Source organism: Callorhinus ursinus, unplaced genomic scaffold (genome assembly GCF_003265705.2).
Source record: "Callorhinus ursinus isolate GAN/ISIS: 27379988/994484 unplaced genomic scaffold, GSC_fseal_2.0 scaffold14, whole genome shotgun sequence".
Lineage (NCBI taxonomy): Eukaryota > Metazoa > Chordata > Mammalia > Carnivora > Otariidae > Callorhinus > Callorhinus ursinus.
In genome coordinates, this window is record NW_027397076.1 from 15,357,671 (window position 1) to 15,370,807 (window position 13,137).

Genomic DNA, 13,137 nt, shown 5'->3' on the forward strand with positions numbered 1-13,137 from the left:
AGAGAGAGAAAGGAGGGGGAGAGGGAGAAAGAGAATCTAAAGTAGGCTCCACACTCAGCACAGACCCCAATGCGGGACTTGCTCTCACAACCCCGAGATCATGACCTGAGCCAAAATCAAGAGTTGGACGAGTGGCGCCTGGGTGGCTCAGTCAGTTAAGTGTCTGCCTTCAGCTCAGGTCATGATCCCAGCATCAAGCCCACTATTGGGCTCCCTACTCAGTGGGGAGTCTGCTTCTCCCTCTCCCTCTGCCCCTCCCCCTCCACTTGTGCTCTGTCTCTCACTTTCTCTCTCAAATAATAAAATCTAAAAAAAAAAATAAAAAAGTTGGACACTTAACCAACCAGGGACCCCCTGATTTTAGTTTATATCTAAAGTCTCTTAACAATCTCCTCCTAATTTACTTGATTAAATATACTTTTTACCTTAGTTTTCAACTCTTTTCCCCTAACTCAATAAACAAACATTCAATTACAAATGGCAATAAATAGAAAACATGAAGGAAGAGATTAAGGTCAGCCAGAGATGTGTAAAAAAGTTGGCTAGCATAGGTAAAGAAGAAAAAGCAAACCGATTATTACACTCTAACCATTATCTGCTTCAGAAATGGAAGAAGAGAGTTCACAGAGGAAAGGGAGAGTGAAAGCAAGACTGCTTGGGAAATAAGATTTTAATAATAGTCTATTTATTTATATGGGTCAATGTTTTGACTATCAAACATGTATCAATAGGCTTTGAAGAAAATATTAGACCATGCACATTTCTTTAGAAAACAAAGGTACAAATTATATATTAAATTATAAATTCCTTTTCTTCAAAACTAGGTGTCACGCCCAACATGGGGCTTGAACTCATGACCCGAGACTGAGAGTTGCATGCTCTGCTAACTGACCCAGCCAGGTGCCCGTACAAATTATAAATATTTTACATACTATGATATGTAAAATGCGTTTTTATATTAAACATACATATTTTTAAATGGCTAAGTACACAGAAAACACATACTGAAATCCTAAACATTAGCAATGATTTTTCTAAGATGAAACTGTAAATTTGCCTTTTACTTGCTAATTTTAAGAACTACTAAAAAAGTGATATGTGAAAACATAGTGAACATAAGTGATTCAAACCAGAGAAAGTTCCTCTTTGTCAATCCCTCACTTGCCCTCAGCTAAATCCCACTAGTGGTCTATACAGATAACCTTTTTGGTCCACACCCTTCACTCTGTATTTATGCATATACCTATACAGGTATACGGCAGATCATCTTTTAAATGCACAAATGGGATCATACAATAAATACTGTTCCGTGACATACTTTTCCCCCCTTCTATTTAGAGATCTTTTCATGTTGGTAACAGCTGTTGATATTCATAAAGATGTGCCAAAATTTATCCACCCCTTTTCACAGCCATTTAGACTTTCTCCCCTTTTCCATTATTGCAAACACTCCTATTAAGAGGCATATACAATAACTAAACACTTCTTTTTTTGCCTAATAACTAAAAATTTTAAATCTTCTACAACGAACATGGATTTCTATAATATCTGAAAAATTTTAAACCTCTTTTTAAACATGAAAAAAATCTCACTTTGAATTGGAAATAAATGTTTCCAGATAGTTCTGTTTGATATCGCCCATTTTACTGCTGCTAACGCCATGGTGAATCAAGATGCTTATTAGGTGGTGTGAAAGAAGATGATCTGAAGAGAAACTGATTTTAAAATCTTCTTCCAGGTATACCTATTTTCATCCCTGCATAAAAGATAAAGAAAAATTAATGCCTATGATAAATTAAAGGGATACAATATATTGAACACTACAAGAACAAGAGGAATCACTAGCTAGAACTACAGTCACAAGAAAACCTTCTAAACAACTTTCCATTTCCGTGTGATATATGACAAAGAACAACACCAAAATATAAGACCCAACGCCCTGGAACTATGTCCATTACTATTTTTCTTAAATGCACACTTCTCAGCACCTAGTATAGTTCTTTCCATTTAGTGAGCACTCAGCAAATATGTAATTCCCCTTAGAAAACAGTCACTCACACATGCTACACAAAGCATCCTCCTTCATAACACTAATGTGTCTGTGTACAGCCTCTCAGGTGCCATACACATGATCTTATTACATCACTTGAAGTAGGATTGTTTCTAATTAAGTTAAATATTAAACAAGGCCTAACCTTTACCTATTAAATACTGATTTAGAGGAACACATATAAACACTCTAAAGTCCGAAGTAAAATTTCACCCTCTTACATTATGTATAAGGTTTTTAACTTTCCAAGGTGCTTTCACTACCATTTCATTTTACTCTATTAATCATGACAGGTATCTTTATTTCGTTCATGAAAAAACTAAAGTACAAAATTTAAATGATTTGCTTCCAAAAACTTTAGAGTCAGTCACTTATAAACTGGGAAACTTTGGGCAAGTCATTAACTAAACGACCCTCTGTTTCTTCCACGGTAAAATGGGGAAAACAACCACAACCTCCATGGCTTTTGTCAGCAAATGACTTATAACCATTGCTACATCCCTTGTTTTTAATTAGCCTCAATGACTATTCGTTCCCTTCCCCCAATAGTGATAAAATGGAATTGGGACATAGGCCTCACAGTCTTACTTGCTAGACTAAATTACGCAGGGTGATTCCTTGCACTGTCAGTACATTTGCACTACTTTCCTGAGTTCATACAGTGTGTTTTTACAGTTTATAACTCCGTTTCCCTATACATTATATGCCCTTTCACAAGGCTGTGAAGTAGGCATCTCCATTTTACATACCGAGAACCTGAGGTTCAGAGGTCAAACGATTTACTGGCCGGCTATACCGCTGCTTTATAGGTGGCATGGGTGGAACGCAAACCCATGTCTTCTGACCACGAACCAAGAAACAACATTTCTGGGGGGACATTAGATCCCCTCAATCAGGGCAGCTGGAAAGTCAGATTACTCACTCCAGGCAGAGAAATTCAGACAGTGAATTCCTTGGCCCAGAATTCAACCCCGAAGCAAAAGCTGCGGAGAGCTTCGAAGGATTCGCGGTTTGAGAAACATGCTACGAGGAGCATCGAGACTAGCACCCAAGGCCAGAACCAAAAGACTTGGACTGGAGGGGTCCCCGAGCGATCCGCCCAGGCACGAGGGGAGCCCACAGGAAGGGCACGGCCATACGCCAGGCCTTCTGCAGGACGGACTGAGAATGGTGACACCAGGGGCTTTACCCTGCCGGGAACGACAGGTAGAAGACATCGACATCTCCCCATAAGGCTTCTGGACCCGCCTAGCTTTTAGAAACTCCTTAACCGGAGGAAAAGATGGTAGCAGTTACCTGACAGCTGCTCACCGCGAGCCCGCCATCTTACTTCAATCCGGGTCCTAGAAGACACCGCTTCACGCACCGCCCTGATCCACGGGGCACTCTGGGAAATGTAGTCTCTGCGGGAAGAGCTCCGGGTGGGCTCGTGAGAGCGGGATCTATCGAACTTGCTCCGGTGTTTAGTTGCCGATGTTTGCCTCAACTTGAGCTCATGACCCCCACTCTCCCCAAAAAACAAAAATCACTGACCCGTGCACACATCCTTAGAAAGTAGCAAGCACTATCTTTTTTAAAAACTTTGTACAAATAATTAGAGGAGCTCGAGATCCATTCTTGGTGAGAAAGCTAAGGTTTCCTGGGGGGTAAGAAGTAATTTCAGAGAAGCACTGAAGGTCGATGGGGTTGGATTTGACGTTTGACGTAGGGAAGGGGGGAGGCCCTTCCACCTGAAAGCCCAAAACTGTTCTGAGAATTGTGCTGGCTATTCATTACGGAAGAAAATGTGCAGAATCCTGGACCTTGCCTTATATTTTTGTGAGGCGAGAAGGCCCCTGGGCCTTTGCACTTCCTGTTCTCATTGCCAGCATTGCTTTTCTCTCACCTCTTCTCATGACCACTGCCTTATTTTACACAGGTCTTGCTCAAATATCATCTCGGAGAGAAAAGAGCTTCATCTGCCCTTATCCCATTGCTCTCCTTTATTTTACTTACTAACATTTACCATTGTATAACATTCTATTATCATTTGTTTCCTTGTTTAATGTCTGTCTCTTATGCTAGAATTCAAGCTCCATGAAGGCAGGAACAAGTATCTATCATGTTTTATACTCTATATAAACCCAACATGTAGAACTGCATTTGGCCCCATTGTAGGCCTCCAATATTTGTTGAATGAATGAAACAATAACACTGCAGATATCCAAAGCAGTAGATGATTGACTGCTGAAGCAGCAGTTTAGCCTGGGAGTTCCTTTCCCAAATGATTTGCAAAATTTTGTATATATCTACATTTTTCTGAAAAGAATTCATAACTTTTATCGTGTATTCAAGGGGGACAATAAACTCCTCAAAAGTCAAGGGCCATATGATGTGAGTGCCTGGATGGCTCAGTTGGTTAAGTGTCTGACTCTTGATCTCAGCTCGGATCTTGATCTCAGGGTTGTGAGTTCAAGCCCTGTTTTGGGCTCCATGCCCGGTGTGGAGCCTACTTAAAAAACAAAAACAAAAACTTAAGGCCATAGTCCTGAGTAGTTAATATTGAAAATAAGTGAACATAATATAAGTTCACAATAAAGAAAAATGTGGGCTGTTTTGGTGTCTCTCCTTATTTTTACAGAATACCAAGTTTGTTCTGCTACTAATCTTTGCTCCTGTAGAAACCCACACTGAGGACCCATGTCTGTCCTTTCTAATCTTGCCCATCCTTCAAAGCTGTCTTGTAATGTCTTTCTGGACTATGTTGTAGGAAGAGACAGAGAGGAGAAACAGACTTGGATGAACAATCAACTGGACTTGTTACACATTCGCTATGCAATGCAGAAGAGGGATGGATCAAGGATGACTCTAGAGGACACATCTTGATGGCTGTGAGCTGCGTGGGGACCACTGACCAACAGGAAGACTCACTTCATGGGGCCAGGAAAAAATGACAAAGCTGAGACCAGAAAAGAAACCAACCATGTGCATGGGAAAAAGAGTAGAGACAGCTCTAGGCTAAGGGAACAACTTAAAAGTCTAAAGGGGGTAGAAGTAGCTTACCCTCTGCTAGAATATGGTGTGGCGGAGAGTGGCAGGAGATGAGGTAAATAAGAGCCAGGTCATGTTGGGCTTTGTAGGCGTTGGTAGAGATCACATGGAATCAGGACAGAGGCCATATGCATGGATACTATGCTAAATGCAGTAGGGAGTCACTGAAGGGTTCTAACACCAAAAAAGAGACATGATATGATTTATGTTTTTATTTATTTTTATTTTTTAATTTTTAAAAAAGACTTTATTTAGGGTGCCTGGGTGGCTCAGTTGGTTGGGCGGCTGCCTTCAGCTCGGGTCATGATCCCAGGGTCCTGGGATCGGGTCCCGCATCAGGCTCCCTGCTCGGCGGGGAGTCTGCTTCTCCCTCTGACTCTACCCCCTCTTGGGCTCTCTCTCTCACTCTCAAATAAATAAGTAAAATAAAATAAAATCAAGGAAAACATTTTTAAAAAAGACTTTATATATTTATTTGAGAGAGAGCATGAGCCAGGGGGAGGGGCAGAGGGAGAGGGAGAAGCAGACTCCCTGCTGAGCAGGGAGCCCGAAATGGGCTCGATCCCAGGACCCCAAGATCATGACCTGAGCCAAAGGCAGACGCGTAACCAACTGAGCCACCCAGGTGCCCCATGATTTATGTTTTTAAAAGATTACTCTGGCTCTACTTGTGAGGAATGGTGACGTGATAGAGGAGGGCAACCATGAGATGAAGAGAAGGGCAGTGTCCAGATATATGTTGGAAGGAGAAATGATGACTGAACCTGCTGATGGATTGATTAGATGTGGGAGTTGAGGGAGAGGAAAGACACCTCAGGAGATGCTTTGATGACTAGCTTGAAGGTGGTATGGTTCAGGAGATAGGGGAGACTGAAAGAGGAGCAGCTTGGGGGGTCTGATGAGGGTGGAAATGAGTAATTCCATTTGGGCGTTGTTGAGTTTGAGATATCTCCGAGACATAAATAGAGATATAATAGAAATATAAAATGAGACAGGTGGTTGGACAGATGTGTCTGAAGAAGAGTTTAGGCTAGATGTAGATTTGAAGCCAGGGGAATGTTGAGTGCATGTAGGGAGAGAATGTAGAAAAAAAAAGAAAAAGAAAAAGGCCCTAGAATGTGGGCCCGGGGAATTCCAACATTTAGAGGTCACGTGGAGGAGGGCAAAGACCCAGCAAGGACCTCTCAGAGGTGGCAAGGGGACAGGCAGTATGAAAACCAAGAGACTGCGGAGTGAGAGTAGCTAAGAGAGGCATGTTGTAAAGTAGTTCGATGCCTGCAAGTTTAAAACTATAACTCCCCAAAATACAAACTGGAAAGACCAGTGATAACTTACATTGGCTTACGTAAAAGCAGTTTAAATTCATGCTAGTAAAATGATGAAACAGACAAAATTGTAAAACTTTGGAGTTGGCTTCAGATGGCTTCCGCTGAAAAGGGGGTTGCCTTTTATCTTCCCTAACTTCACAAAATAAAGTCACTTTTTATATAAATCAGAGATCAAAGACTCCAGAGCAATAACTGCCAAGCCATTAGGGATAATGTTCCTAAAACTTTTATTTATTTTTTATTACATAAAATTGGCTACAGTTTTGAGTACTTACTATGTGTCAGACATTATTCTTCAAACACTTTAAATGTTTTTTTTCTATTCCTTCTGAGAGTCCTAGGAGTAGGGTATAATTATTGTGACTGTCGTTATACAAATGAAGTTCCAGAAACACAGAGAAGGGAAATAACTTGTTCAAAGTCATGCAAGGTTCAAATGGTAGAACTGTGACTTGAGTCTGGGAACTACTCAGCACCCCTTAGCATAACCTGTGCAATGCTCATTTCCAAATAGAAAATACACTAAAAAAAATACTAATACAGATGTTGAAAAACAAAACCCAATAGATAATCACTGCTAACACTTGGGTGCATAATCTGTCACTTTTCATCTCTTCTTATGTCCATATTATAATAGCTAACATTTATTGGACATATTATGTGTACTGTTATAAAATCCTATGCCAGTAAATGGTGGAGGTGAGATATGAACCAGATGGCCTGGTTCTCCTTCAATCTCCCTCTCTTTCACACAAACACATATTTAGGTTTTCTTTTATTCCTATAAATATGCATATATAAATAAATACACATATACTTGCACATATATTTTCTTTTTTAAAACTATATATATATATAATATCTGAATAACTTAGCAATATATCATGAACATCTTTCCTGTGAATAGCCTAAATAGTGTCAGGTTGTTTTGAAAGATTTTATTTATTTATTTATTTGTCAGAGACATAGAGAGAGACAGCGAGAGAGACGTAGAGAGAGACAGCAGGGGGAGTGGGAGAGGGAGAAGCAGGCTCCCTGCTGAGCAAGGAGCTTGACATGGGACTTGATCCCAGGACCCTGGGATCATGATCTGAGCTGAAGGCAGAGGCTTAACTGACTGAGTCACCCAGGTGCCCCTCTCTGCCAAAATGTGAATCTTGATTCTCTTATTTCCTAACTCTGTTATTTGGGAAAATTTATTAATATTTTTGAGTCTTAGTTTATTTTTTATAAAAGGGGTACAAGAATGATCTTCCCTACTTTATAGAATTGTTGAATGGATTAAATAAAAGAAGATAAGTAAAATGCTTAGCAAATGTAATAAGCACTCAATCAATGCTAGCAATAATTATACCTTGTAGGTGCTTAGTAAATATTTCTATAATAAATTCTTATGGATATCTTGCCCAAGGAGATGACTTATTTCTTAGGCATTAAAATATAATCCTTCTCTTTTGACTGTCAGAAATAATCTAGTGAATGCAATGAAAAATGAAAAATATAGTTAGTCTAAAATGGATAATAATAATTTCTAGCTTTAAGTTGGTATATCACTTAGGGTCACAGCAGAAAACAGATGACATACTCAAACTGGTGTAATTCCAGAAGAGTTTATTTACAGAGGGATTCTTTACGGAAGTGTGAGTGGAATTCCAAGGAGGAATTCTAACCCAGGCTTAGTAGCACTGGCTGTTCCTTCCAGACCAGAAGGAACAAAGAGAGGGAGCAGTTACTGGACCCCAGAAGAAGAGAATCCTATAGTTGGCTACCTTGAGAGGAGCAGTAACCTCTTGTTGAAGGGCATAGCCAGCCTAAGGTGGCCTTGCCAAGACTAACCCAGGTTAATAATTACTGTGACCTCCCCATCTTTCCTCAAACCAGAGGGCAAGGAAACCCCTCCACACAGGCTAGTACATTCAGATCAACTTCCTGGGCAGAGAGCAGGGTGGACAAAGTAAAGAGTGGATCTGGAGGAGCAAAAGGGAGATAAGTGGCACCATATCAAAATAAGTGTTATTAGCGTGCCTCTAGTGTTGTAACTATAAAGCCAGAGATTGGTGCAGAATCCAATTGGATGTCACTTATGTATAAGCAATGTGACTCTCCCATATTGATAGAATGTGAAAAGAATTCTGAATAGTTTCAGGCAATAAGTAGCTTTATTGAATATGTTGGTAAATCAAATAGTGGAACAACCTAGGTAAGAGATTAGGGGCTCCAATCACACTAAGAATTAAGTAAATGTGTAACCTGAGTTCAAGTGACAGGGGCAGTGAGACAACCCTATTTGGTGGACAAGGACTTGGAATTCCTATTGGCACCACAGCCATAAAAGAGGGCTCTGCTTCTCCCTCCAGGTCATTCAGAAGATGATCCTGGAAGTCTGTCCTTCCAGACTTCACCCTTACAACCAATCTAGAAGGCACCCCCAAATTGCTTGTGTCGGTAATCTCAGAGTACTTGGAGGTTCCTTAATTGTTCCCCCGCATGTGACTTTAGTTCCTCAAAGATTTAGAATTAACTGTAGAAATGATTAAGTAAATCAAACCCACCCTTTCGTACTAGTTTCCGGTTAGATTTGAAAATATAACACATTTACAAACATATGTATGCCATGTTTATAGCGAAGTATTTAGGAGACATAAGATAATTTCTACTATCAGATTTGGTTTGTGGCCTGTTAGATGAGCTTTGTGATCCTAATCTTTTTTTTTAAAGTAGGCTCCAAACCCAGCATGGAGCCCAACGTGGGGCTTGAATTCATGACCCTGAGATCAAGAATCAGACGCTTAACTGACTGAGCCACCCAGGTACCCCGTGATCCTAATTTTTAAAAACTTTTTTGCTAGTCTTACAAATAGAATAATAAGATGTGTAGTTGAACTTGAAAGCTTAAGGAAAAACTAGGCTTTATTGTTACTTCAATAAATTGCATATTTATTAAAAATTAATCTGTGAATAATCTTTTGTAGGAAAGTTGCCTCAAAGACACAAAAATACTCATGTCGTTATAAAGATGTTTTTGCCCTCTTTCTCAAAAATCACCCCCAAACACAAATGAGAAGAAGGATGGAAGCCAGCCAATGCAGGAATGACACCTGACTTAGCAACGTTAGGACTGCAGGTTGTACCAAGGTTCAAATAATTGGTGGCATCAAGTATTTAGGAAGAGGGAGTGAGGAGGGAACTGAAAACTGGAATGGTTGAAAGTTTAGAAGCCAGACTCCCATGCCCATCAGCCCACCCTAGTCAGAAATGGCAATCAGAATCCAAGAGGCTCTGGACTCAGGAACACCTTACGTGGAGGAGGTCAGGGGAGAAGTGTCCAACAGAAAACTGGCCAGGTGAGTCCTCTGGCTCATTTCCTTGCCCAGTTCCAGAATGCCAGCACCCTCTGTGTTTCTGAGTCTGGGCTGCAGCCTTCCCTGTGATCATATGAACCACCCAAAGTCCTCCCAATGAGTTCCTTTTCTGTTAGTCTGTGTCAGTTTCTACGCCTGCAACCGGGAACTCTGATTAAAAACTATTTCACGGGGCGCCTGGGTGGCTCAGATGGTTGAGCGTCTGCCTTCGGTTCAGGTCATGATCCCGGAGTCCTGGGATCGGGTCCCGCATCACGCTCCCTGCTCCTTGGGAGTCTGCTTCTCCCTCTGCCTCTCTCTCTCTCTCTCTCTCTCTCTCTGTCTCTCATGAATAAATAAAATCTTTAAAAAAAAAAAACTATTTCACATTTATCTTGTATTAATTTCATTCGTGTTATGTCCACATCCATTCTCCATGAGAGCAATTCTGTGTCTGCTCTGGCTTATCATTTACCTGTAGAAACTAGTATTGTGCCTGGTACTTAATAGGCACTCACCAAACGTTTATTAAATAATTGAGTGAATGAAGCCTTCTCTGTATATTCTGTATACTCTTCACTGTATCTTCTGTATCCTAATTACAGAACTTATCACATAAAATATATGAATTTGTTTTAATATCTGTTTCCCATATTAGAAAGTAAGTTCAAGATTGGAGATCCTACCCAGGTCATTTTAAAATACTGGTTGGCATTAAGGAGGGCACATGATGTGATGAGCACTGGGTGTTATATGCAACTAATGAATCATTGAACATTATGTCAAAAACTAATGATGTACTATATGTTGGCTAATTGAATTTAAATTAAAAAAACATACCGGTTGCTAGGGAGGGTCTAGTACATAATAGGCAGAGAATGAAGGAAGGCAGAAAGGCAGGAAGGAGGAATATGTGTCGGACATTAGGTTACTGCTGAACACACAGAAAGAAGACTATGGTGCTCCCTGCCTTAGGAGGGTGCACCGCGTGGTGAGCGAGATTTGTAAACAGATGATCAGAGTGAGCATTTGTTAGAACATACCGTGAAGATGTTTTGGAGAGGAGGGTGAGACTAGTGGGCAGATGGGGTGGGGAACCGTGAGCAAAGAGGCACCCAGATGTGAAAATTAGGGTGCTAGAGAGATAGGTATGATGCATCACGGGATATTCAGAGCTTCGATGAAATGGTCCGGACTATGGGCTAAGGTTGCCTCTGGGGAGTTGAGACGGAAAGTAAGCATTAGGTTAAGATGGCAAGAGGTTTTGTAAATTGCAGCTAAGACGAGTAAGTTCTCTGGTGAATTTAAAGTGTTGAGCTGGGTCTGCTCAGCCTTGTCTCCTTCTCTCTTTTCTTTCCCTCCCTTTCCTCTCTCTTTTCCTTTCTCTCTCTCTCCCTTTCTTCTTCCTTTCTTCATGTCCTTCTTCCTCTTTCTTCTTTGTTTCCCCCTCTTCCTCCCCCTCCACTTCCTCTCCCTCCTTCTCCTCCCCCTCCACTGCCTCCTCCCCCTTCTCTTTCTTCTTCAGCAGCCTGTCTCCTGCTCTCCAGCATTCCCAGCTCTGCTCTGGCTGGGGTTATGGGGCCCGCACTTGTCTGGCTGTGCTAAGTGACTGGGTGGCTGTGCCTGTGACTGGGGAGCAGGTTGTGAGTAAACCCAAGTTACTGCAGACTTAGAGCTGTGTTCTCCAATCAGCTTTATTAGTAATGAAAGCAATGTTCTGATCTCCATCTTTTTCAATTTGGTTGTAGTTTCAGGAGGGGAAAGTGGGTTTTATTTCTTGGCCTCCTTAAAACCTAACAATCTGGAATACTGAACACTTGGGCCAGCTTAAACACAAACAATCTGAAATATCTAATACCCCAACCAAGAAAATTAGAATAAGCAGGAGTAAAGTAATGAGTTTGGGGTCAAAAAGGATCTAGCAAAACAAGAACAAGAACAGTGTAAGTCAAGGTTGCTGTTGCAACTGTTTTGTTTTCTCGAGCATATCAGATAATATGGGGTAGTGACTCTCAAGCTTTGGGCCCTTCAGTAGTGCCTGGGGAGTGTGTAAAAAACACAGATGAATGGGGCCTGTGACTTGCACTCAGAAGACCTTGGGTGGGGCCCCTGCACCTGTATGTTTAACCAGCCTCTGAGGTGTTTAACCCTCCAAAGTTTGGAAACCTCTGCTCCAGAGTTTATTGGATCCCAAGTCATTGTTATCAAAAGCAAAACAGTTTTCAAAACATTTCTAATCATGCTGGAACCAGGTGGGCAGTTGCTGCAGACAGCAAGCAACACAACTGAGAAGCGTATGAGAAGCCAATAAGACTGAGAGAGACAGGTGCTGGCTGGAGAAGAAGAAAGGTGAAGGCATACCAGGTAGAGAGAAAGGCAGGAACAGTTTAGCTGATAGGCTGAGTATGCAATCACGGGCCCAGTTACACAGCGACTGAAGCCCAAGGTCATGGCAGGCAAACAGTTCTTTGGGAACCTGGAAGGGTAGCACACATATGCAGGGAAAAGAACCTTGCTTTCAGAGTTCCTGTTCCAGCCAGGCTTCTGGCAAAACGTCTTGAGTCACCATCTCCTGGAATCCTGTTACCACTGGGAAATGGCCCAGAGAAAGTCATACCCCCTCCATCTACCTTGATAGAGACATGGTGGAGTCAATGGTGAGATCTACAGAATGCCTCCAGTGGTGGATGCACTTAAAGGCCCTCCGTGGATGAGAGGACATTCAAAAATGCTTTGTAAAGCTAAAGCATTAAACAATGGTAAACCTTATTACTCTGATTCTCCTGGCTCTCATCTTTCCTGATGCCTTCCACCTTGAGATAGTATTCTTGTGACCCTGGATGATTCTGCTCAGCTCCTTCTTATAGGCTGCATTGTGTTGGGTAACAGTTTATAAGTGCTCAGCTACTGACATTGACGTCTTGAATATGAGGCAGCAGGTATTTTTTTTTCTTTCTTCTTTTAAATCAGTGTGCAACCTTTTCTTCCTCCCCCACCCTCCTCCTCCCTGAGTCACTGTTCATGAACTCTCTTCTCACAGATACTCCTGTCTTGATCGCCCATGAAATGGTTTTCTTATGCTGCAAGAAACAATAAGTGTACTTGCAAACAAATACTTCTGCCTGATGACTACCCCTCCTGAACTGAAACAGAGCCTCTAGTACAGGTGACTGATATACCATTTTCCAAACTCATCTGCTCTATTTTGTTTCTGCAAAGCGTAAGGCGGTTTCTGAAAAAAACTGTTGCCCTTCAGGAAGTTGAAAAGTTTAGGGATGAACATAAACATCCTGTGCTTTCTGTAAGCATTCACTTATTGATCATGAATCAATGTAACCTATTCTCAAACAGGTGTTTATTTTTCCCCTGCAATTATTGGTTCATTCCC

At 41.4% G+C, this 13,137-nt stretch overlaps 1 protein-coding gene across 1 annotated transcript in view; it reads right to left on the reverse strand.

The window, feature by feature from the left end:
• Window positions 1–3,430, reverse strand: part of MRPL42 (mitochondrial ribosomal protein L42) — a 33,781-nt gene extending 30,351 nt beyond the window's left edge. Inside the window, exons 1-2 of the mRNA XM_025881409.2 lie at window positions 3,347–3,430; window positions 1,593–1,756 (exon numbers count right to left, since the gene is read on the reverse strand). Of these exons, the coding sequence (XP_025737194.1) occupies window positions 1,593–1,662 (70 nt within the window). The 5' untranslated portion in view covers window positions 1,663–1,756; window positions 3,347–3,430. The remainder of the gene's footprint in view (window positions 1–1,592; window positions 1,757–3,346) is intronic.
• Between the last annotated feature and the right edge of the window lie 9,707 nt (window positions 3,431–13,137).